The sequence below is a fragment of the Monodon monoceros genome, unplaced genomic scaffold (assembly GCF_005190385.1).
Source record: "Monodon monoceros isolate NGI ecotype Baffin Bay Population unplaced genomic scaffold, NGI_Narwhal_1 Super_Scaffold_4, whole genome shotgun sequence".
In the NCBI taxonomy this organism is placed as follows: domain Eukaryota; kingdom Metazoa; phylum Chordata; class Mammalia; order Artiodactyla; family Monodontidae; genus Monodon; species Monodon monoceros.
This window is the reverse complement of record NW_021703781.1, coordinates 18,849,635-18,876,304: the sequence shown is the minus strand read 5'-3', so window position 1 is coordinate 18,876,304 and position 26,670 is coordinate 18,849,635. Positions and strand designations below refer to the sequence as shown.

General features: G+C 38.6%; 2 protein-coding genes across 5 annotated transcripts in view; one reads left to right on the top strand and one right to left on the bottom strand.

Annotated features, from left to right (window-relative positions):
• HERC4 (HECT and RLD domain containing E3 ubiquitin protein ligase 4) overlaps positions 1-2,842 on the top strand; it is a 137,880-nt gene extending 135,038 nt beyond the window's left edge. For 2 of the 3 annotated variants that reach the window (XM_029201250.1, XM_029201255.1), the window contains exon 27: positions 2,631-2,842. The gene's annotated coding sequence lies outside the window, so the exon portion shown is untranslated. The remainder of the gene's footprint in view (positions 1-2,630) is intronic. The other variant, XM_029201251.1, reaches the window with a different exon arrangement.
• SIRT1 (sirtuin 1) lies at positions 646-26,016 on the bottom strand. Of its 2 annotated transcripts, XM_029201260.1 has the most exons (9): positions 25,586-26,016; positions 24,128-24,244; positions 22,809-23,050; positions 21,363-21,515; positions 10,063-10,210; positions 9,288-9,367; positions 8,281-8,467; positions 5,807-6,370; positions 646-2,777 (listed from the first exon to the last, which is right to left on the bottom strand). In XM_029201260.1, the coding sequence occupies exons 1-9, from the start codon at positions 25,962-25,964 to the stop codon at positions 2,449-2,451; spliced, it is 2,199 nt and encodes a 732-aa protein (XP_029057093.1). In that variant the 5' UTR covers positions 25,965-26,016; the 3' UTR covers positions 646-2,448. The 2 variants fall into 2 exon arrangements, with proteins under 2 accessions (XP_029057093.1, XP_029057094.1); XM_029201261.1 differs by lacking the exons at positions 22,809-23,050; positions 24,128-24,244; positions 25,586-26,016 and adding an exon at positions 10,715-10,839 and having other exon boundaries at positions 21,363-21,451.
• Positions 26,017-26,670: the final 654 nt, after the last annotated feature.

Here is a 26,670-nt window from a genome sequence, read left to right as displayed (position 1 = left end):
GTGAACTACCTGACTTCTTTTTCCATTTTGTGCATATATGGAGTGATGTCACTGTTTCTTATTTTTAATAACATCTGTGGATGGGGTTTTACAGGTAATTTTTCTAGTGCAAACAAGATACACAGGGGCAGAGGGGTTTTCTTGTTTTTAGATTCACTTCAAAAGTCTGCTGGGGAGGAAGGCAAGTGACCTGAGGGCAGGAACCTGCCAGTCAAGATTTATTCATTACCTCTTTGTAAGGGGCGTGTTCCTGCCCTCTTGAATAGTAGGAAAGTTTATACCAAATATGATCTAGAGTCATTTTTTGTCCACTCCTTGTGTTTGGACACAGGATTACAGCACATGAGTTCAAAGTGCTGGTCCTTTGTCAAATCTCCATACGTCAAGTTAGTTATTCTTAGGCAGGGTTAAAGGAGGGGAAAAGGCAGGGCCTGAGGCTCCTGGCCTAGAATGGTTGAAATATTAGTTTTGAAACGTTTGGTGATGCACCAGTTGCTACAACCAGAACTTTCATTGCCAAAGTACTGTTCTGGTGAGACTGATAGATATAAATTAAATGAAGAAATGTAGTATGAGAAGAAAGCATCTAATATAGCCCTCAAAGCTGTACAAAAGCTGCAAAACTTTAAAATTTTATACCTTAAACAAAAAAGTCAAATGACAATTTTAATAGACTTTAAAACAGTGTACAAGTATAAAACACTGGTTTTGTATTTCAAAAGTTGGAGGAAGATATCCAGTCATTAAACAGTCTACAAAACATATGCCAGTAGATTACATAAAGGACTATGTACAATATAAAAAGAGCTGAAAACAGTCTTCACTGTAAAAATAAGTTAAAACAAATTTTTTCAATTTAAAATATTATCTATAGCACAAACACAGATCATGCAAATGGCAAACTAAATATACTGCATTCTTTAGTGTAGTCAAATTCAGATTGAGACATCTTTCAGGTAGGGAAATGGCCATTCAATAAAATTCTTTTTCTCTGGCAGTAACGGTCCTAGCTGGGTATTTTATGCTTAAAGAACAGCTATATTTCAAACCCTTTTTGTTAAGCTGTAATAAATACTAAAGCAACACAGGAATACTTTATTTGAAAGCAATGTTGGGGGAAAGGTCTGCAAAATAAATTCTTACTGTGCAATTTTATAAAGTATGAACTGTTTTGAAAGGCTAGAAGCTTCTGCAGCTGAAAAAGTTGATCTCTAGTTTTAAGGCAGGCTAAGCTTTTAAATACGTTATAAGAACTAGTTTAATTAACTATTCTGCTATTACAAGTTACACCACGCTCATCTCCATAATACTAGGCTAGTTGTTTGGTGTTTATCACACACCAAATCCTCCCAACAGGAAACATGTACTTACTGGCTTTGAAACTGTAATCAGGGGGTCTGCTGCTCTCATTATGGGGGGCAGGGGGAGAGGTAACGGTCTGCTGCTCTCATTATGGGGGGCGGGGGGAGAGGTAACAGTCCAAAATACTACACTCTCCCCCCCAGTTGAAGTACCATTATTATTGATTCATAAAGGCTTTGCAAATTCACATCTTGGCAGTTTAATACCTATGGAAAGGATCAATGCAAGCTCTACCACCGTGATTGATAGGTATATTTAAACAACAATGGCAAATATTCTCAAAACTAAGGGCCCAAGCAGGCACTATTATTTCTAAAGCAATTGAAACATTTCCAAAGCATTTATTTGTTTTTTAGGTTAGTTTTATAAGCCAATATAGACATTACTATATGTCCACAGGAAGTACAAAAGCCATCTTCATTTGAACAAATACAATATTCCTGAAACTGTTAGCACCAAGTCTCACTTTAAAAAGCAAAGACAACTGAGTGCTCTCCCACATATTGTTGACTTCCTTCTACTCAGATTGCATGTCATGAGATATTTTAAAAGTTAGCTGCCACAAGTTCTGGAAAATGCCAGTGTTTGAAAATAGGTAATAGGTAATTGTGCTATAAAGAATCAAAAGTTTAGCGGAACAGAGAATGAGGATTTCAAACCATTCAGTGTTACAAAGAAAAGTGTGAAAATACCATTCTTTGGTCTAGATTAGCTGTTCCCTTTACATTAATTTAACATTCCAATGGCTTTTTGAAAATTTTAAAATGTTGAACCTCACTAGGCAAAAACAAAATTATATATACATATGGATGTATCATACAAATGAACCTTTAAAAGAAAGTCTTGTCCAACAGCTGATTAAAGATACTTAGGTACCTTTCTGTTTTAAAAAAAGAGTTAGTGTTTGAGTGTATAAGCACAGAAATAAGTAAGTTAAAAATTACCCATGGGGAAAAAAAACTTTTACCAGTCTATAAATAATATACCTTTCTGGTGTCCTTGCTCTACTGAGTTCACAAGTAAACATTCAATTTGACATGCTCCTAATGCTGGTGGAACAATTCCTGTACCTGGACAAATATTACATTATGATTTGTTCGATGGATAGTTAATGCATGTTGCTTCCTGTTTCATAGATGTAGCTTCATTAACTGCCTCTTGATCACCTCCATCAGCTCCAAATCCAGTTCCTCCGGCTCTCTCATTAACATCAGCATCATCTTCCAAACCATTGTAAAATTCTTCAATCTCACTTTCATCCTCCATAGGTTCTTCTAAACTTGGACTCTGGCATGTTCCACTATCACTGTTACTGCCACAAGAACTAGAGGATAAGACATCATCTTCAGAGTCTGAATATACCTCAGCACCATGGAAAATATAACGGTTTGGTGGTAAAAACAGATATTGATTACCTGAAACACAGTAATAAGAGAGAAGTGGGTTATTTCCAGTTTTCTAAGACTTGGTCTGAGTGGGCTGTCTGGAATAAAGTGTAGCTTCTAGCCTTTTACCTGAGTATCATTACTAGAGGCTGTTACTGTAGTTTCTCAAACACAAGCTATAGACTCAGTCCTGCATGAAAATCTTAGTTCTGCCACTCATCAACTTTGTAAATTGGGAGAGTTATCTCTGTGCCTCAATTTCCTCATCTGGATATGAAATAATTTTCACAACCCTATGAGGCAAGTATGAAAAAAATGTAGACAGCCACGTTCAATGAAACTCCCTTTGAACAGATTTGATTAAATGAAATGAAGTATCCAGCCCACCACCCACCGAATCTATTTTTACAAGAGTCTTATCACGTTAAAGTGTGAGAAGCACTGATCTAGCGCTGGCCTTTTAAGCTTTCTTTCCCAACGCCCTCCCAAATTAGCATTCGCAGTATAAGATTTGACCTCCGATGGTAAGAAGTATTCCCTGCTTTTGTTTACATTTTGATGTAAGTGAATGGGTAGGAACCTTAAACATTAATGATGAAATGTTTTATACCCTTATATTCACAAGCACCAAGTACCTTCTGACTTAAGTCTGTTATCACACCGTGTTATATTTATTGCACCATATCCCAGACTGACTCACAAAAGCCTAACTGCATAGTTTATCTGGAGTGACATAACATCTACCAAACGTATGTGAGTTTCTCTTCAAAATAACTTTCAAGCTTTTTTATACCCCATCATGACCCAGTTCTCACCTATTATGTGTTGCAGCATAGAAACCACTTATTTCATTGTGCTTCAGTGACTAGAGAAAGAAAACCCCACCTGGTGCTTCTTTGAATCACATCCCCTCACAGTCTGTTAAAGGGTTCCAGCACATGGCTCTCCTGCCCTTTCCTTTCTATAGGTTAGGCCATGTTTACAAAAAGAACACTTCAGGGACTTCACTTCAGGGACTTCCCTGGCAGTCCAGTGGTTAAATTAAGACTCTGCTCTCAATGCAGGGGGCCTGGGTTCTATCCCTGCTGGGGGAACTAAGATCCTGCATGCCGTGCAGAGCAGCCAAAAAAATAAATATATTTAAAAAAAAAAATTCTTTCTGCTCTGGCCTCCCCTGAAGAACTGAATCATCTATTTCTCAGTGGACGTACCCTATACCTGTCTGTTTCTGCCCTCTTGGCAACCCTCAAGACATTTACATTTTACTTCCTATATGCTCCAACTTCCTCCCTTTCTGCCTCGACCTCACAACAAACAGTGGCAAACTAAAATGAGTAAAGTCCAGCTGTTGTTTGGTTTTAACCGCTAAAAATGTTGTTTTACACTCTTTACATCCGTTATCTTTTCAAATGCTCACAATGCTATGAGAGAGAAGTAGATCTGACAACTCAGTCTAATTCCAAAGCCTGTACCTTTAAAGGTCTAAATTGGTAGAATACAAGGTATAATACCAATTTCCTGGGGCAGAGTTTTGTATGTTTGACCCATCTGTCAAAAAGACAGCCAGAGAATGCTGCCAGTGCCTAGGGAGACTTTGTGTATGATAGAGACTTACCTTACCTGACTAAATCAACAGTAATTTCTCTACTCCTGACACTTGCCACATTTGAAAGCGTAAGTATTCTTCTATGCTCTTTCTAGTTTCCCCCCCGTAGACTTTCCCTAATTACAGTTCAAGACCAAAGTCAGGTTTTTTAGAAAGCCTTCAATAACCTAGTGCCCTCCAAGTAGCATAAACCTTTTAAAATATCACCTATTTTTTTCTCATTCACCTATTTTTGTAATTATATACACAAATATCAGTAGCTTGATCAGTGTCTCCAGAACTTGCTGTATGGAAAATGCCCAAAGGCTTATTCAACTGAACTAAAATTTATTTAGAGCAAATGATTACAACACTTAATACGTTTGTCTCAAATTTGTCAGTTTTCACCATGTATATAAGTGGAATGGGACTTAATGTTTTAAGCTGTACAAAGTTGTCGCATCTAAGAGCACAAGTTTCTGTTTGATTAATACTTGGTCATAAGTGGTTTCAAAAAGTAGAAAGTGATTTCACTTATGTTAATACTTATGGATAGGGACTTCCCTGGTGTCGCAGAGGTTAAGAATCCGCCTGCCAATGCAGGGGACACGGCTTCGAGCCCTGGTCCGTGAAGATCCCACATGCTGCAGAGCAACTAAGCCCGTGTGCCACAACTACTGAGCCTGTGCTCTGGAGCCCGCGCGCCACAACTACTGAGCCCACGTGCTGCTACTACTGAAGCCCGCGCACCTAGAGCCCATGCTCCGCAACAAGAGAAGCCACCGCAATGAGAAGCCCACTTGCCGCAACTAGAGAAAGCCTGTGCACAGCAACAAAGACCCAATGCAGCCAAAATTAATTATTTTTTTAAAAAAACTAATTGATAAAAAGACTTCCCATGTGTCAAAACAGGGTAGATGGTATTTCTGATACTCAGTGGTGAAGAACCAGCTGTTTTCTAGATCTGAAACAACACGACCTAATGGTTAAGAGAACCCAGAATCCACCTGGTTCTTCCACACCCTAGTCGTTACCTTGCCTGGGGTACTTAACCTCTATGGTCCTCGGTGTACCAGAGTAGTAATAGTTCCTGCCTCAGGATACTAAAATCAGAAAATGTGAAGTCACTGCCCCACAGTAAGTACCCAAATCTCAATCATTTCTACTAGCTAAAGCTCTCACCAGAAAATGGCAGAGCACTCAGTATTTCCCAATTAAATGCTTACCTTCTCATTCCCTAGAGGAACACAAGGTACAGAGCATGCTTTCACACCACTTTTCCCCCATATTATGGAAGATACCGTTTATCTTTTTCTGGCTTAAAATCTTAACTTTACAGTTTCTCTAAACACAATCAACTATTACATTTAGCCGCATAAAATTACCCTAACTAGCCTGCCAAAATGGCTCACTTCTTACAAATATTTCTTTAGAATAATTATAACCTTCAAAATGTTTCAACAGCCTTTCTTACCATCAAGCCGTTTACTAATCTGCTCCTTTGCGAGTCTAGCTGGCCAGCATTTTCTCACTGTTTCAGCAACTGAAGTTCTTTCATTTTTCTCCCCAGTATTGGAGGCAACATTCTTCAAATCCGGACTCTCCAACTGTTCATTAACACTTTCAATGCTCCTAGCAGAAGTCTGTACTTCCTGTAATTTTTCTTCAACACAGTTTTTTGATTCAGACGCATCTGGATCATCAACATTACTCTTTGTTTCTTGGTCTAAAAGAGTGACAATCACTGAAGAATCTGCTGGTGAGGTTCCTTCTGGTGAACTTGAGCCTTCTGAAATATTGAGGGGTGTGGGTGGCAACTCTGACAAGTGAGCCAATTCTTTTTGTGTTCGTGGAGGTTTTTCAGTAATTTCTGAAAGCTTTACAGGGTTGCAGCAAAGTTTGGCGTATTCACCACCTAACCTGTGACACAATTCATTAATAATGACATCACAGTCTCCAAGAAGCTCTACATCAAAATGCAGGTGAGGCAAAGGTTCCCTATTAATTAATATCTGAGGCACTTCATGGGGTATGGAACCTAAGAATAGGGTGAAAAAAGTAAGAATTAGAGAAAGGAAAGGAGGTACACTAATAAAACCAAAAGAAATGCACTATGTAAAAATCTAACAATTCCCTGGCAGTCCAGTGGTTAGGACTCTGCGCTTTCATTGCCACGGCCAGGGTTCTATCCCTGGTCAGGGAACCAAGATCCTGCAAGACCTGAGGCATGGCCAAAAAAAAAAAATCTAACATGCACCCAATACCAAAGAAGACACCCAACTCTAGTATTCAACCAAGCTATTACATACCATCAAACTATCAAGTAAACAGGCAGCAAAATTTCAGGTTCTGCTCCTGTCACCTGGTTACCCCTGGGTAATCGCCTCACTTTTTATTCTGTATTCAATTTCCTTGTCTGTATAATGGGGTAATAACTACTTCTCCACAAGCCTGCAGTGAGCACTGAGTTAATATGCAGAGAAGAGTTCTTGGCACAGTATAGGTAATAGTTATTCTACTAAAATGGCTTCTGATACGTGAAAATTAATACCAGTCTGTTCTCCACTATTATGTACCAATGTCTTACATTTTTTAGAAGTACCTTTGCCTATCACCAACACGTTTTACTACCCCACAGGAAACTTGGAAGAAGTTCTCTGCCTCACATTTATTATACATTAAATTTTCTTTTTTTTTAGTTACAAATTGTCCTATAATCTACTTTAACAGAATTTCACAGCTACTTGAGGAAGGCTGAGTTAAACTGCTAAAGCCACTACATGTGGGCTAGAAAAAAGATGCAGAATTGGAGAGTTTAACTCTATTTCTTCCAGCAGTTTGCTCTGTTTGCTGGTATGGCGGTCCAATTTTAATTCTCCAGTTAAGGGTTTGATATACTCTCCTCTCTTCCTTCCCTCACTTTTATGGCACAAATGATGCTACTAAATTAGTCCCTCTATCTTCCTCCCCCTTGCTTGCTCATTAGAGGGAGAAAAAAGGTAGTATGGGAGCATGGATTAAAGAAATATTCCTGAGAATAATAGGGACTTAAATTATTTTTGAGCATTTTTATACACATGAACACCCTTGTGGGTAGAGCTGATCCACATACAGTGATTGACAAGGCATGATTGTTATTCTTACAAAAACAAACCAATCATTGTGAGCCCCAAAATTCTGTTTTACATGAGTACGTTACATATCTATCAAGCTATACATCTGAACTTACTGGACCAAAAATCAATTACATTTGAAAGGTTAACTACTCAAATTAAGACTAAAAATACAGATTATTTTTAATATGTTTCCTCAGTATATGTAAAATTAGCTCATGCTAACTCCTGCCACATTAAAGCACATTCCACTGAAAAGTTTAAGTTGAACTGTTTCCCCTTGTTATTACTTCTGTTTTGAAAGTCCTCTTGCCCCACTGAAATGTCAGATTAACCAATCTTCCTGAGCAAGAATATTGTCACCTAAAAAAATTAAAGTTTGGGGGCTTCCCTGGTGGCACAGTGGTTAAGAATCCGCCTGCCAATGCAGGGGACATGGGTTCGAGCCCTGGTCTGGGAAGATCCCACGTGCCGTGGAGCAACTAAGCCCGTGTGCCACAACTACTGAGCCTGTGCTCTAGAGCCCGTGAGCCACAACTACTGAGCCTGTGCTCCTAGAGCCAGTGCTCCGCAACGAGAAGCCACCACAATGAGAAGCCTGCGCACAGCAATGAAGAGTAGCCCCTGCTCACCGCAACTAGAGAAAGCCCACGTGCAGCAACGAAGACCCAACGCAGCCAAAAAACCCAACGCAGCCAAAAAAAAAAAAAAAAAGTCTGGCTCTTCACCACTCTTGAAAAACCAGAATAATATCATTGGGGTCTACTCTACAGACCCACAACCCATGGCAAAATATATAGAAATGGTTCTCTAAAAAAAATCATCACCCACTTACTCGGAATTAGTGCTACTGGTCTTACTTTCAGGGAAGACCCAATAACAATGAGAAGATCAACTTCATCTTTGTCATACTTCATGGCTCTATGAAACTGTTCTGGTAAATTTTCACCAAAAAAGACAATCTCTGGTTTCATGATAGCAAGTGGTTCATCAGCTGGGCACCTAGGACATCGAGGAACCACCTGCATGTTCCAGATTTTAGTTGAGGTGGGAAAGAGAAGGGCAAGCCCGAGTTAGAGTCAACATTTCCACACTTCCCAAGAAATCATTTCAAAATTATCAAAGAAAACAGAAAAGCTGTGGATAAATAGGGAAAACTGGATAAAACCTAAACATCAACTATCAATGACCCATTAAGTTTATTAACATACAATGAAATACAATTTTACTATTATCTGTGTATGCTGCTATTATATCTGTATAGACCTACATTTGATATTCAAGAGTCCATTATATATTAAGAGGAAAAAGCAGCATGTGTATATATGTACACAGATGAGACTTCTAAAAAATTAAAGTCTGTAAAATACGATTCCATTTTAATATGCTATCTTCTCCTAATTATATGATTAACTATATATGCAACTAAGCATACAGAATTTATTTCTGGATGGTTTTTATTCTCTGCCATATTTTCCTGTATTTTTTGGTCAATGAGCGTACATGAAATATTTTTTACAAAATGAATCTGACAGGCACTTTTAAAAAGGGAGAGTAAGGAGAAAAACTAATGTTAAGTAACACCACACTTAATGATCTGGGTTTTTATTTTAGGCTTATATATTAGGTAGTCAACTTCATCAATCAAAAGATTATGTAACAATGTTTTTAACTTAAGGTTTTGAAAGGTTTTTGTGTATTTCTCTGGAATTTCCAATGGTAACTAACATTTGTTTTCCTGGATGTTTCTGTACCACATAAATACTTCCAGAAAAAAAGGACTGAGGTAAAAGAAACAGATCAGAGACATGCACAGTTCCTAAGATATGGGTGATAAATTACCTGATTAAAAATATCTCCTCGTACAGCTTCACAGTCAACTTTGTATTTACAAATCAGGCAAGATGCTGTTGCAAAGGAACCTAAAAACAACCAACAAATATATGCTTTATTAAAGAAATTTTTCCATTTCTTAAATAACGGTTATAATGTAAGCTTGACAACAGAAAAGCTAGCGACTTTAAAATTTTTAAGAGACTCCATGAGAGAGATGCTGATATAATGATGCTTCCTAAAGCTACTCTTTTAATAAAATATACCAACTCCTCCAGGACTAAAACTGCAGACTTGGAAGGTTACAACTGTATTACCTTAGCTTAACAGCTGTGTTTCAAAAACAGTTTAGATACATAAGAAAATGGTCTGTTCATACTTGTTTTAGATTTAGTCTTCAAATTTCTGAAGCCTACATCTGAACTACTCAGCAGTTCCTTTGGTTTCCTAAAGATGCCATGTTTTTTTCATCCATAGCTAATACTACTTTTGTAATCAAAAAAGGTTATTTAAAAGAATTTAATGTTACATAATTGCTGCATCTTTTGAAATCCAAAAGCACATTAATATCTGACATTTTGTACAATTAAGTGTCAAGGCCAATATTTCTGGTTTCATATTTTTGCAATCTACTTTCCTTCATTTATCTACAATTGATCAGATAACATGATTCAACATTAAGGCTTAATCTCCATTCCTGGATGGCAGCCTTTTTTCTAATCCTAACTTTTCCTACAAAACTAACTAATATGTAACAGAAAAAGCAATCCTGAAGTTTACTAACCATGACACTGAATTATCCTTTGGATTCCTGCAACCTGTTCCAGTGTATCTATGTTCTGAGTATAGTTGCGAAGTAGTTTTCCTTCCTTATCTGACAAGGCTATGAATTTGTGACAAAGAGATGGTTGGAATTGTCCAGGATATATTTCCTAGATAACGCAAAAAGCAGAAAAAAGATTATATAAGTGCTAACAAATGTAACAGGTTTAACAACAACAAAAAAACAAAACCACCAATGATAATTAAAAAACAATACATGAGCATCTCAAAGCATCTAGATGGATGCCACACACACTTACGAAAGGATTGTTGCTGTCATATGTGTAAAACTCAGCAATTAGTGAACATGGCCTCTTGAAAAGGATAAAGTCGACCCACAAACATCTCTTATAAATGCTAATTGATATTTTAATAAAAGTCAGAAGAAATACATACCTTAATATATATCTAATTTTTTTGTTGGCTGCAAATGATTTTTTTTTGTAAGGAAAAAGGGAAAAAGTTTAAATTGAAATTAAAAGATATCAAAGATATGGTGACTTCTTTTTTAAAACTAAAAAAGGCACTGTCAACATAATATTAAAAATTTTTTTGATTCATCATTATAAATATCAACCTGTTGGAAGTTTAAAGCTGAAGTTTTAATTCCTTACCAAAATTGTTTTCCTTCCACTGCACAGGCACATACTGGTATAGTATAGAGTTGCTCATGAATGCTGAGTTGCTGGATTTTGTGTGTGTGTTTTTCCCCCCAAATAATGCTTCAATGCTGTTTCTTCTTTAAAAACAAAGAATTCAGATATACACATGGCAAAAAGATCAGAGAAAAAGTATCAATTTTGGTCCTCTCAACTTTTGACAGTGTTTTCATTAAACTTCATTTAGTAAGTGACTATGGCAAAGGAAGTTTCTTCTCTTTTTTCTTTGAAGTAGTAGTTCTGCCTACTTCCTTACCATTCATTACAGCCTCTAACCTATTACAATGCTAGCAAAAAAACAAGATACAACCATATGTCCATCAACAGAGGACTGGTCAGAGAAATAGGGTACATCAGTAATAGTGGAGTATGCAGCCATTAAAATGAATGAGGGAGGTCTCGATACACTGACCTGGAAGATGGCCCATGACATATGTGAAAAAAAAATCAAGCTAGTCACCACTGTGTATAGCTTTGTTTTTGTTTTGTTATTAAGCAAAAATGGGAAGTATATGCAAAGTATACAGACACATTAATTTAAACATCAAGTTAGGAAGGATACAAACAATCTATAAAATGGGGATGGGGGTAGGGGACTTCACTTCTGACATTATACAAAAAAGTCTGACAGTTAAGATTCTAGATGACTACTTCTAAACTACTTAATATTTCAAGTTTAGAAAAAACTACTGGGATACCTTTTAAGTAAAAATAATATGCAAATCTCATTATAAAGACTATCACATCCATGTCCATATGCTGCTGAAAACCCAAGAATTCTGCCTCTCATTCAAATTTTTATCATAAAAGTTCATGAACTTTGCAATTTAAGAAAGAATGCATATAGAAAGAAGTAACAAGTGAAGAGTTTATTAAAGCTAATGTTTATAGAAAACTGAAAGCCACATTATGTTTTGGACCATTAGGTTGTGCTCTCTATTAATCACTGTTTTCTTCCCAGGTTACTTTGTTCTAATACATTTAGAGGATTAAACACCAGCACCTTGCAAACCTCCCCTCTGGAAACAGTTGTTAAAAGAGTATTTTAACAAATATTATAATATTCTAGGCAACAGATAAAATAGGATCTATAAGTAGTAAGGAAAGTGCTAATAGCATGCCAAAAGCAGCACAAGAACAAATGGCTGACTACCTCCAGAACAAGGCTGGGCAGAGTACCAGGACTCCATCCTCCCGGAATGAACTTTTGTGTGCCTTATCCCCAACCTTTTCAAAAGGGGAGGGTGGGCTTCCCTGGTGGCGCAGTGGTTGAGAGTCCGCCTGCCGATGCAGGGGACACGGGTTCGTGCCTCGGTCCGGGAGGATCCCACGTGCCGTGGAGCGGCTGGGCCCGTGAGCCATGGCCCCTGAGCCTGCGCGTCTGGAGCCTGTGCTCCGCAGCGGGAGAGGCCACAACAGTGAGAGGCCCGCGTACCGCAAAAAAAAAAAAAAAGAGGGTAAGAAGAACAAAAACCTGTGGGACACTAGATTCAGCTCTACACTCTAGTTTCCCTTCATGTCGTATCAGTTCAGGGAAATTTAGTCCTTAAATTTACCAATCAATTCCTGTAGTTGGGAATAATTTATGAAGGGTTTGTTTCATCTTATAAGCCTACATTTTATGATGATTTGAAACTTAACTTTGTCTCTTTTCTTTCAAATATGTAGTGGACCATGTCTGAATCATTAGATTTAATACTGTGTTCAAACTAAGGGATATAATCTGCAATAATGGGGAAAAAATTACTCTGAAAGGACTGTTTTTTAATAGAATTACTCCTAAATCAGGCTCTTACTTAACAAGGAAAGTCTGCTAAAAACTAATTGACTGGAGATACAACTTTCAGATAAAATATAGATTAATTCTTCATGTTGAAACTGTGACACTTTAGTTCTAAGCAAGACAGACCATCCCAAATCTCAACCTCCTTAAGGCCCATTAAGGAACCAATCATGTGGGCTGGACCATTATTATTGCCACAGGGATCCACTTAGAATAGAGTGGAAGCACAGCTGGGACCAAAGGCTCAAATACTATTAAAATGACAGGCTGCTTTCACAGCAGTGTCCAGAAACATGCGAACAATCCAGTAATTGGCCATAGGCAACCAATGTGACCAAAACTAAAGCTTAGAACTATCTGCCCCAGTAAGCTTTCATGTAGAAATAATGGTTTTTCTCCAGAGATGCTCTCTGCTTGCTTGCTTGCTTCTTAAAATTTCTAGCAATATGAATGAGATTCCAGTCAAAAGCAGGGGTGTTAACTGCAGCCCCTCAAAACTAAAAGGACTCATCAAAGTTTGAGATGCCACTATTTGCTAGGTAGTAAGTAGGTAGAGCTGTTAAGAAACTAGAATTTACATTCTCCATGCTGTCAAAAAATAAGTGAAACTAATTGATCCTGGTAAGGAAACTCCTCATAATCCCTGGTCTTGTTTCATTCATTCCACTAAACCATAGACTACTAAAAATCTTACCTATTCAATACTTGCAAATTAAAGTTAAGTCACCTGACAAATTTAACTACTTTTTTTCCTGTTAAACATGTGACTTCCCCAAGGAACTCAAGCTTCAGCAAACTTTTTCCACACTGGGACACCAGTTGGCAAGTATTTAAGGCTTTGCGGGCCATTCAGTCTCTGTCCTTACGGTCTATGTGGCAGCCACTCAAGTCTTCTATTGTAGTATATCTGCAGCCACAGGCAATAGGCCAATGAATGAGCATAGCTGTGTTCCAGTGGAACTTTATTTACAATCGCTGATATTAGAATTTCATATAATGTTCATATGATGTGAAGTATTATTCTTTTGGTTTTTTTCCCCATCCATTTAAAAATTTTAGTTCAAAGCTGTACAAAAAAAAGGCAGTGGGCCACATTTGGACTGAGGCTGTAATTTGCCGGCCCCTGTACTAATCTAACACAAGAGAATTTCAATTAGTCAAGCATTCATTACTACTTAATGTAAGTAACAGGCATAACAGGAGCACTTTATAATAATGCTGTAGACTGGGCTGAGGACTGGGTTTTTACATTTTCAAGGACTGTAAAGGAAAAGAACACAGTATGACAGAGTTCCCATGTGGTCCGCAAAGCAGGTTACATTTACTACCTGGCCCTTTACAGAAAAAGGTCTGCTGACCCTCCTGTAGACATGTATCCCCCATCTTGCAGATGAAAAAACCAAAGCACAGAAGTAACGCCAAAAGTCACAAGAGCTAGCAAGTAGCAGAACTATCATTCAAACCCAGTTTTGATGCCAAAGTGCAGCTCTTAACCACTACGCAATTTCTGATCCCTCAACCTCATGTTTCCTATTTTTCTTTTAGGCTAAATACCATTTCTATTAGGTATTGCAAATCAGTCCACTAAAACTAATCTAGTAAGTATATTTCACATTGCACATCCTTCACGGGATTAGTGGAGCCTGGAATTCCAATCACCCTCTAATGTAAAAACACTCTTCAAGAATACATGTTCTTGGAGACTTCCCTGGTGGCTGGCTGGTGGTTAAGACTCTGTGCTCCCAATGCAGGGGGCCCTAGTTTGATCCCTGGTCAGGGAACTAGATCCCACATGCATGCTGCAGCTAAAAGTTCACATGCCACAACTAAGGAGCTAGTGAGCCACAAGTGAGGAGCCCGCCTGCGGCAACTAAGACCAGGCGCAACCAAATAAAGAAAAAAACAAAAACCAAAAAAACCCACACATGTTCTCGGGAATTCCCTGGCAGTCCTGTGGTTAAGGACTTGGTGCCTCCACTGCCATGCCCTGGGATCAATCCCTGGTCAGGGAACTAAGATACACAAGCTGCAGGTTGCGGCCAAAAAAACGCATGTTCTCACAAATCAGTATGAGAAAGAAAAGCATCTCAGTGGAAAAGAAAAAAAAAAAAAAAGCTAAGGACAGGCAACTCAAAGATATACACATGGCAAGTAGTAAGAAGCAGTCATCTACACTAGTAAACAAAAACTGAACACTAATGAGAACATGCTTTTTATTTATTACACTGATAGTTTTAACTGCCTTAAAAACAACTCTAGATATCCACTAACAGGAGACTGATTATATATATTGGGGTACAACTATCAAACAGTACTATGCAGCCTTTTCTTTAAAATGAGGTATATCTAAGTGCCGCCATGAAACTACTTCCACAGGTATTAAATGGGAAAGAAGCACTGTAGAGAAAAGGGTATGTGATTCTGTTGGTAATCATTTTTAAAGTATTATTAGAAACTTACAATACTTCTCCCCCCTACACACACACAAACAGGTTTACTCATTTTTTTTTTTTCCTAGAAGGAAACCCAATGAAACATTTTACCATGGTAACCTTTGAGAAAGAGATTAGAGGTAGGGAAGACTGAAGGGAAAGGCCAACTATCATTTGTTGTGTACTGTTTGAATTTCTTTTTAAAACCATATACACAACATACACACCAACACACACACAGACACACACACACACACTTTCTAAAAAATAATACTAATAACGTATCACGGGAGGCTTTTTTTGTGGGGGAGAGGGCATGGGCATGCTAAATCAGTTTTCTCGTATGCTTCTACACTTCTGATGGGAGTATATATTATACTTCTGATGGGAGTATATATTGCTGCCTGCTTTCCAGGCAGCAATAAGGTAAAACAAATCAGGACCCTTAGCAGTTTTGCTTTCAGAAATTTATCCTAAGAACATTATAAACATACCAGAAAGGACAATCAGAGCAATACCTTTTTAATAACAGAAAGCAGGAAACATCCAAAAGGAACACTTGCAGGATTAGTTACAGTAGACCACTTGATGAACACTATGACCGTTATCAAGTATTCAAGCATCTGAAAGTTTATTAAACAGAAATACTACAAATCCAAAGCAGTGGGTAAAAGACCCCATTTTTATAATATACACCCAAATATAATACTCTACACTTATATGTAATCCACCTACACAAGTCAGTATTAACATACTGTCTTCAAGTGAATGGGACTGTGGCCTTTTTTGGGGGTGGGGGTGTGTGCTTTTTTTGATTTTTAAGTAGTGAGCTGGTTTTGAGATTTCTTAGCTTTATAACTACATAATCTGGTATATCTGCACATTATCAATATAGTGACAATTTACTGAATAAAATATACGTTTTTGGAAGTTCATATTTCTCCCTCTACTTTTTCTTGAATTTTATCACTTTAAGGGAAAGAACATTCACTGTATTCAATATGGGCAAGCAACTACACTCTCTGAACACAGTCCTTAAAAAAAAAAAAGTTATTTTATACAACCTCAGTTTCACCTTCACTGACTCTTAAACCACTCATTTTTATCAGCACCAGTGAATTTAGACTCCTCAGGACCATGACCACAACCTCATTATCAATTTAAACCCTTATTATGCAAGAGGACAACAGTTCAGAACAAGAATATATAGCTTTAATGTTGGCCTTAATTGTTCTTGTGTAGAAGAATTCAAAGTGGTACTAAAGCTAGGCGCACTTAACATGCTGGTGCTCAAACAGGGAGCAATTTTGCAGGAGACATTTGGCAACATCTTGACACATTTTTGATTGTCAAGACTGGGGTGGGGGACTAATGGCATTTAAAGGGAGGAGGCCATTGGTTGCTGCTAAATATCCTACAGTGCACAGAACTGCTACTCACAGCAAAGAATTATCCATCCCAGAGTCAACAGGTTGAGAAACTGCTCTAATGAACCAGTTACCTCTTTCACACACCTCTCCGTTACTTTTGAGTTTCCAGTCTAGATGAAATCTGCTTCTTCTCAGTTATATACAATCAATGGCTTGATACATCTGTAGAAACTTTCCTTCCAAAATGCCTAAATTCACAATATTTCCTGTTTTCATGGCTTTCTATTAAATTTATTTTCTCTCAAAAGGAACACTCCTACACTATTGGTGGGAATGTAAATTGGTACAGCCACTATGGAGAACAGTATGGAGGTTCCTTAAAAAACTAAAAATAGAGCTACCATATGATCCTGCAATCCCACTACTGGGCATTTATCCAGAGAAACCTATACTTCAAAAAGATACATGCAACCCCAATGTTCATTGCAGCACTACTTACAACAGCCAAAACATGGAAGCAACCTAAATGTCCATCAACAGATGACTGGATAAAGATGTGGTAAATATGTACAGTGGAATATTACTCAGCCATAAAAAAGAATGAAATAATGCCATTTGCGGCAACATAGATGGACCTAGAGATTATCATACTAAGTGAAGTAAGCCAGACAATGACAAATATATCACTTATATTAAAAAAAAAAAGAGATACAAATGAACTTATTTACAAAACAGAAATAGACCCACAGACATAGAAAAAAACTTATGGTTACCAAAGGGGAAAGGGGAGGGGGGATAAATCAGGAGTTTGAGATTAACATATACACACTCCTATATATAAAATAGATAACCAATGAGGACCTACTGTATAGCACAGGAAACTATACTCAATATTTTATAATAACCTATAAGGGGAAGAATTCAAAGAATAGATACATATATATGTATAACTGAATCACTGTGCTGTACACCTGAAACTAACACAACATTGTAAATCAACTATACTTCAATTAAAAAAAATTCATTTTCTCTCATAACTAGCAAAGTTACCATCTTTTAATTAACTTTCTCCTTAGTACAGACACTGGAAGAAAACTTTAGGTTATGACTATTTTACTCATGTATTCTTTTTGGAATCCAGTAAAATATTACAATATTTACATACTCTCCCCATCCTTCATTTTTAAATACTATCCTTTATTCTTTGTCCTTACTTATTTGTCCTTCAGCTTTTTCCTATTCATTTTTAGACCAAAATTAACTCAGTCTCTCTTACCTATTACTATTTATTTTAAGTGCTATTTCACCAACTAGGTACTTTCCTTTTGGCAGTTCCTAATGTAAGAATTGAAGTACAACAATCCTATATGAGTGGTAGTTATAAAGATTATTTATTTAGCTCCTACCATAACTTAAACGTTCATAGAGAAGTGAAACATGCTGCCCCTCCAACTTTTTCTTCTCCTAGGTACTATGAAATCTGTACACTGTAACACATTAACACTGTGCCATTTTTACTCCAATTCAGATATTTTATTTTCTCTTAAGCACTGTCTAGATTTCTATTATGTGTATTTTTATAGTTTGTAAGAATAATTCTTAATTGCTTTTATAGATTCTTACATGTCAAAACCAGTTTAAGCTAAAACTGAATACCCATTATATACCTTAGACAACTAAGGTTACAATCTTTCTCACCTTGCTATTTGTATTCTCAGTTACCACATTTTCCCCACGTGTCAGGCAATTTAGCATATACTGAAGTGATGGGGAAAAAGCTGAAAAGTTAGTTTGAGCATGTTTTTTGTTTCCTCTCAGAACAAAGAATTTACAACAAAAACCTTGTGAGCATTACATAAATGCACTAGTGAATCAAGCTCTTATAATCAGATGCAAGATCGAAGTAAATTCTAGTTACTTGATGCCTTTCTTAAAGTGCTAATTTCTGGGGAATTCCCTGGGAGTCCAGTGGTTAGGACTCCGCACTCCCACTGCAGACTGCAGGAGGCACGGGTTCAATCCCTGGTCTGGGAACTAAGATCCCACATGTCATGCAGCGCGGCCAAAAAAAAAAAAATTGTTAATTTCTGATAACTAGAGCCAGTGTCCTAGGTCCAATTCAAGAAACCAGTAACTAAATGATATTTCATTGGTGTTCAAAGTCATGCAGTAGAACCCCTAGCACCAGTATGTTAAAAACAGTGAATCTTCATGAATTCATATTCTTGTAACAAAGGAAAAGAGATACTCTACATTATTTGTTCAGTTTAGTGTGAACCAGCTGTCTGTTCTAAAGGCTAGATATAGATGGCCATCATCACTGCTGATACATGAAGTTCCAAATTTTTTATAAGTTTCAAGTTGATTACTGGAAAGATGCAAATTTCTTAGTAGCCTACAAAATTTTCAAATTTAGTTTTCAGTTCTAGCAAGTAAATCATATCCAAGAAAATCTAATATAATTTCCCCATTTTACTCTAATTCCCATTTATAAGCACACTTGCACAAAACAAAATCATTTCTTTAGACAGTCCATCAATCTAAGCTAGTACCATGTATTCTGAATTGGCAGAGCTCTTCTTATAGGTATGTAAATAGACCACATGATTTGAAAGTAGCTGAGGTTATCCCTTAATGGAAATTCAGGTCCACTTCACTTCTATGCTCATTAAAAAATAATCACTAATACAAAAGACCCTTTCAAATATACTAAAGTTTAGCAACAACAATTTTACAGTTTCTTTCCATAAAGCTAAACTATAGAGAAAAAGACTTCTAAAGTAAAATTTCTTGGGACTTCCCAGGTGGTCCAAAGGCTAAAGACTCCACGCTCCCAATGCAGGGGACCTGGGTTCGATCCCTGGTCAGGAAACCAGATCCTGCATGCCGCAACTATAAGATCCCGCGTGCCGCAACTACAAGATCCCGCGCGCAGCAACTACAGACCCGGCACACCCAAATAAATAAATCTTTTTTTTTTTAAATAAAAAAGATAAAATTTCTTGGGTATGGTATAATGCATAGTTATCCCTCCATATTTGCAGGTTCCACATCCTTGGATTCAACCAACTGTAGACTGAAAATATTCAGAGAAAAAGAATTCCAGAAAGTTCCAAAAGCCAAGACTTGTATTTGCTGCACCAGCGACTATTAACATCATATAAGCATACCTCTGAGACATCACGAGTTTGGTTCCAGACCAAAGCAATAAAGTGAATTATCCCAGTAAAGTCAGTCAAATGAATTTTTTGGTTTCCCTGTACATATAAAGTTATTTTTATACTATATGGTAATCTATTAAGTATGCAATAGCATTATGTCTCAAAAAAAGTACATATCTTAATTAAAAATACTTTATTGCTAAAAAATGCTAATCATCTAAGTCCTCAGCAGTAACGAAGATCACTGATCCCAGATCACAGTAACAAATAATGAAAAAGTCTGAAATACTGTGAATGACCAAAATGTGGCACAGAGACACAAAGTGAGCAAATGCTGTCGGAAAAATGGCGCCTACAGACTCACTTGATCACAATCCCTCAAACTTGTAAAAACAAAAAAGGCCCACAGAATATGTGAAGGGCAATAAAGTGAAGCAAAATAAAACAAGGTATGCCTATACTAGGTATTATAAGTAATCTAGAGGTGATTTAAACTATACAGGGAGGGAACTTCCCTGGTGGTCCAGTGGTTAAGAATCCACCTTCCAATGCAGGGGACATTCAATCCCTGGTCAGGGAACTAAGATTCCACATGCCGCAGGGCAACTGAGCCGCGCTCCTCAATTAGAGGAGCCCCTCACACCTCAACGAAGATCCAGCAACTAAGACCAGATGCAGCCAAAAATAAAATAAAATTTAAAAAAAAAAAGTATACAGGGAGGATGTGCATAGATTATATGCAAATACTATGCCATTTTATATAAGGGACTTGAGCATCCTCAGATTTTGGTATCTGAGGGATCCTGGAACTAATCCCCCTCAGATACCAAGGGAAGACTGTAACATCAAACTTTAAACTCCAGAGCAGAGCTGCCAAATAAAAACATAATATGAATCATATACACAATTCAAATTTTCTAGTAACCACATTAACAATGTGAAATCTTCCTCATTTATAACCCAATATCAAAGTATTCTTATTTACACACATAATAATTATTTATATATATATAATAGAATAGAATTTATATTTTGCATGCTTTCTATACTAGGTTTCCAAAATCTGGTATGTCTTCCACACTTACATAACATCTCAGAACACTTATGCACTCAACAGCCCCACGTGGCAAATGGCTTCTGAACTGAACAGAGGAGCACTAAAGACGCTAGAGCGTAACAGATCAACCTTGACTCAAATGCAATCTAAGATTCTTCTCCACCTCTAATCACAAATTTCTCAGGCACATCCTCGTGTGTTAAAACCTAGCTACTATAAAACATACCAGGGCTTCCCTGGTGGCGCAGTGGTTGAGAGTCCACCTGCCGATGCAGGGGACACGGGTTTGGGACACGGGTTCGTGCCCCGGTCCGGGAAGATCCCACATGCTACAGAGCGGCTGGGCCCGTGAGCCATGGCCGCTGAGCCTGTGCGTCCGGAGCCTGTGCTCCGCAACGGGAGAGGCCACAACAGTGAGAGGCCCGCATACCGCAAAAAAAAACATACCAAAGGCAGATGTTATAATCTTTATGATTCATAAAAAATATTCAAAATCAAAACACTGATGTTACTTTTATATGATCTACTAACCTCTAAAAAAGCCTGGACAATGTAAAGGCCATTACTGAAGTGCAAATTTGAAAAATATGCAATAGCCTCTTCTTTGAAAATAAGCTCAATCCTAAAATGAAGAAAAGCAAATGACAGTCCCTTCTGGGAAGAAGGGAATTCTGACTAAAATGACTTTATTTCAATGATTTTACTCCACCACAGTACTAATAGTCAATTTACTAGACTGCCATTCAAAACAATTTCTCATGAGAGAAGGTCAAAGAAACAACTAGAAGAGTTTGTAGTACCTTTGCAAACTTGAAGAATGGTCTTGGATCTTTTCTGAAATATTCAATGTCAAACATTGCTTGAGGATCTGGAAGGTCTGGAAAGTCTACTGCAAGGCGAGCATAAATACCATCTCTTGACCTGAAGTCAGGTATTCCACAAGAAACAGAAACCTGAAATACGCATGGCATAATTTGTACAATTAAATCTTCTACTGCTACCTTAATAATTATTAGTCCTCTTATCACACAATTAGGGAAGAGCTGAAAAATATTTTTAGTTTGAAACTTCTTTTGGGGAATGGAGATAATGCCCTACTTTAACTTCTAATAGAAATAAAACACTCAGAAAACCAGTATAATTAAATCCATCACATATTCCACTCATAATGGGGTAAAGAATTTTAAGTCAGGCTAACTTTAAACCTTTATAAGCATTTAACCAACAAATTAAAACAATTCCAACTTGATTGAGAATGAAGTAAACCATTCCAAATTATTTTAACTAGAAAGCAGGCAAGAATTTCTATCACAGTGAACTATTTCCAAAGAAATAACCCTCTTCTGGGTTAGAGTGCTACTACTTCAAGAACGCTAAATTTCTTTATTTTCCTTAAAAAACTGTTGTACAATATTTCAATTTTTAAGAATAGATTTAAACACTATGCTTTTTCTACAAATAAATCTTGACATTACAAATAGGGACTTCAGAAGTTATCCTTTTGTTTCACAATTTTGTCAGCATTTACTCCACTTTAGCCTCAGAGCAAAACAAACTTGCCTAAATCACATCGGGGAGCAAAGTGCAACTATTCTTCATGATCATTTAAGATTAAATAACACCCTCCCTTAACCAAAAGGTTAGAAAGCAGGACTGATTTTTCTCCAACAGCTGTCCTGGTCGCTACCATGCAACATATTCTGCATTCAACACACAATATGAAATAGCCTAAATAACTAGTTATTTGAGACCTAAAGTGGAACAAATGAAAAATCTCAACCCACCACAATCACATCACCTTAATTTAAAACGGAGGAGAGGTAGGAATCTGTTACCTTTCCAACACTGCATTACTTGCCAACACATATTAGGCTCCCTGTTTCCCCATGAAGGTCAAACAAATAACCAATTTCTCTATCAGGCCCTGACACACTTTAATGCAAGCAAAATTCCCTGCATCTCCTTAGAAGTTGTGGTATAATGTAGGTAAAAATCTTGCCTTAATTCCGCTTACCTACTGTGCCAGTAAACAGACGTGAATCTTTTTTAAGGTTATCGAGAGGTTTTTAAAAAACTGAACCAATTTAGTAATTGCTCCTGCACTCACTTTTTAGCAGTTTCCAAACACAAATGCCCATCATCATATAAGGATAAATTCTACACCAGAAAAATGTTTCTGAATTGGGCAAGGCTTAAGAAAAAACATACACCACCTCCCATACTAGTGTTTTATACATCTTACATACCCCAGCTCCAGTTAGAACTATTATTTTTTTGCACTCTTGCAGTAATTTCACAGCATCTTCAATTGTATTAATATCTTTTCTTTTTTTCCTTTTTGGTGGTTCTGAAAGGATATTAATAACAATCTGCCACAGTGTCATATCATCCAATTCAGGTGGAGGAATTGTTTCTGGTAGTAAATCTTTAAGAATCGTTCGAGGATCTGTGCCAATCATGAGATGTTGCTGAACAAAAGTATATGGACCTATATCAAGAGGGAAAAGAACTAGATCAGATCCACTTCCAAGTAATTGAAAATCTCATTTATTTTTTGAAGTAAGAAATTAGCAATGCTTAACACTGTTTTGCAGAGTAAAAAAATGCACTATAAAGGTGTTTCATTCACAGCATCTTAAAATCTAACGCTATATCCCAAAGAGATTATTAGGGAGAGATCAGGAGTTGAGCCTGCCCCCTAGAGCTATAAAATACCAAGTATGTATTTTAAGAGTCAAAGTAATTAACTACTAGAATTAAATTTCTATGGTTAAAATCTAGAATACAACATAAACATGACAGAAACATGACAGAAGTATGTACAAAAGGGTTCTACAAATCAACACAGGAAAGATCTTACCAGTCCCGAAAGCCCACACTATTTACCATTAAAGACATAAAGAAAAGGAAATCTATACCTTACTATCTTTAAAATTTTTCCAGTAATAATCTTAATCTTAACCAGTCTCCCAAAATGATACATACAATGCTGATGTTCTGAGCTTTAATTCTTTACCCTGAAATTTCTTAGATCAGTTCCTAGCTTGAGAAAACCAAAAATACAGTAAATATAAACACTAAAAATGAACTAATCATTACTATGTTTAAGCAGTCAAGGCATTTTTGAAAAAACCCAGCACATTAAGAGAAAGAACATTTTGAGATGGTCATGTTACTACCTTGGTATAAAAATCTGATACTGTGCTCTACTTCAAAATATTTCTCATTTCATCAAAATACCTAACAAATATTTACTGAGGACAAACTGTGTCAGGCACTTTTCTAGGCACTGACAAAACAGTCTACAAATCAGTCAGAAATCCCTGCCCCCATGGGACTTATATTCTAGTACAGGAAACCAGCAATAAAAAAGTTACGTACAGAGATTATTTTAAAACAAAAACAGTACAAAGCACTAGACTTTCCCTAAAACCAGGATGATATTAAATCTCATCAAACACCTAAGAACCTCATCACCAGGCTACAAGGGGACAGAGAAATATATTTTTTGTTGACATGAAAAGAGAACACTGAAAAAGATAGCTCTTAAACTGTGAAACCATACCTATCCGTGGTCTTGGAGTCCAGTCACTAGAACTCGCATGTGAGGCTCTATCATCCTCATCACTTTCACACGAATGGAAACCGTTGGTGATGATTTCATCACCAAACAGTAGATTATCTGCAAAAGAAACCAAAAGTAACTCAAGGTTTCTGAAACAATCTGCATCTAAAATTATAAAGATCTATAATTATGATGCAACAATTTTCAGTGAATAAAACACTTAACATTCATACTGCCTGTGTAAAGAATGCCTACTGGATCAATCTGCACCATTCACAGGAACAGTATATCCTCATCTTTAGGGATTCTGCTCAGAATCTAAGTTTCAGTTCATCAAAATCTAGAAAAATATTATGTCTACTTAATCAAAACACAAAAAGTAGTAACCTAGTTAGACTGAATTTATCGATCACAAATAATAGTTCATAAAACTTATCAAATAAAAATTTACCCAAAAATGTCGTGCAAATATTACCATGGCAACTTGCACTTCTCTCATATAACACTAAACATACAAAAATACCTTTGCATTATTCGTTTCCCTTATTAAACTATGTATCTTGAAAACAGGGGTTGTTTCTCTAATCCAATCCCTAATGCACACGTTGTTGCCTTTTGATATGATCAAATGGCCCACTGACTGGATTTATTGATACAAATATTAATAAAGACGCACATCTATCCGGATAGAAACTCTGAAACACTCAAGGATGACAAGACATATACAACTATCACATCTGCTTTACTATGCCAGAAAAGTGTCAATTCGTGTTTCAGGGTTACATATACACACACAAGAAGATATTTAATCTAAGAACACGATTAGAGAAAAAATACTACTCAAAGTACTCTAAAACTACTATTACTCTCCTATGCCCACTATTAGTTGCACCACAGAGGGGTAACGTCTTTAGAAGCAACTACACTCTTTAAAATTTAAAACAAGTTTAAAAATAAAGGCCCTCCAAAAAAAAAAAAAAAACCACACACACAAATTGCACAGGTGTCAGTTTGCAAAGGCAACTGCAAAAGGTTGGTGCAAGGGACAGTCAAAAAGTTTCAGGTTTAAGTGTGCGGGGGGTGGGGGGTGGGCGGAGAAGCAAGACATTTAACAAAAGCAATACGTTAAAAGAGAAGGAGGGAAGAGAAACTTTTTTTTAAACCAGCTGCGAGGCTAGCTCGCCCCGCGGCTGCGCAAAGCGCGAGGCCACTGGGGCGGCCGCCGGCCGAGGGAGGAGGGAGGGGAGAGAGCGAGGGAGGGAGTGAGTCCTCGGGCCGCTCCGGCAGCCGGGCCCGCAGCCCCGGAGGCACGCAGCTAAGAAGGGCCCTAGTGGAGAAGGGGACGCCGCAAAGCCAGCCCCAAGCCCCCAGCCCGCCCGACACTCCCCCACCCCAGGAGGGTCCCCGGGAGGAGGGTGGGGGGAATGCGCAGTCCCGGCCCGCCCGCGCCCTGCGCACCTCGGTACCCAATAGCCGCCGCCGCCTCTTCCTCCTCCTCGCCCTCGTCGTCGTCGTCGTCGTCGTCGTAGAAGTCGTCGGCCGGCGGCGCCTCCCGGGATAGGCCCTGTAAACCCGGCCCATTGTCTCCTTCTCCGGCCGCCGCCGCCTGGGCCTCCCGCCGCAGCGCCGCCGCCGGGCAGCCGCCGGCCGCCGCCGGCAGCTCACGCTCGGGGGCCGCCCCGCCGGGCTCGCCCGGGCTCCGCCCGACGCCGGGGCCGTCTCTCCGCGGCCTCTTGCGGAGCGGCTCCCCGGCAGGAGGCGACGGGGCCTCCCTCTCAGCCGTCACTGCCGAGGGGGAGCCGCCGGGCTGAAAGGCGAGCGCCGCCTCGTCCGCCATCTTTCAACTGCCTCTCTGGCCCTCCTCCCTCGCCTCCTCTCCTCCCGCTCGACTCGCGGCACTGGCGCCCCCGCGGCTCCGGCTGCGGGAGATTTAAACCCCGTCACGTGACCCGCCCCTTTTCGCCCCCGCCCTCCCGCCGCTCCCGCCACCCACGCGGGCCGGACCACAACACGGCGGGTCACGTGGCAGGCGGAGGCGGTGTGGGCCTGGAGGAAACGCGGCCGGGGCTGCTGCGGCCCCACCCCTCGGCGGCAGGCGAGTCTTGCAGCCAAACTTGTCTTTCAAACTGTCGTCAAATCACTGCTGCCTGGTTGGGTCAAGTTTTGGTTCGTACTGCGAGTTTCCGCATTTGCCTGAAGTGCACACCTTGCTCGCCTTACTTTGTCTTTTCTGGATTTACGCTAAGGGTTAAAACTTAGTTCCTGAAAGGCGATCAGGAATGAAGCTGGCCAAGGCTCAGCTTCCTGAAATACGCTGGGTAGTCGGTCTCTTTGTTACGGTTATCAGTAGACGCAAAAGGACACAGTTAACTCTTCAACCTCCTCACCCCATTCTGACAACTCCTCTTCGCCTCCTTTTTTCTCTTTGCTTCTCTCCTGAGCCGGTTGCTTTTTCTCCCTCTCTCCATCCCTTGTAGGGTGGTGTAGGCTGTCATATCCTGAAAGGCGTGTGTCAGCTCTGGAAGGACCTTTGACGGGGGTGG

Coding starts and splice junctions, on each gene's coding strand:
- SIRT1 (XM_029201260.1), bottom strand. CDS start 25,964: ATGGCGGACGAGGCGGCGCTCGCCTTTCAGCCCGGCGGCTCCCCCTCG. Junction 10,211..21,362: donor CATTCTTCAAGTTTGCAAAG/GTACTACAAACT, acceptor TGCGTTATCTAG/GAAATATATCCTGGACAATT. Junction 6,371..8,280: donor ACCAGTAGCACTAATTCCGA/GTAAGTGGGTGA, acceptor CCCTATTCTTAG/GTTCCATACCCCATGAAGTG.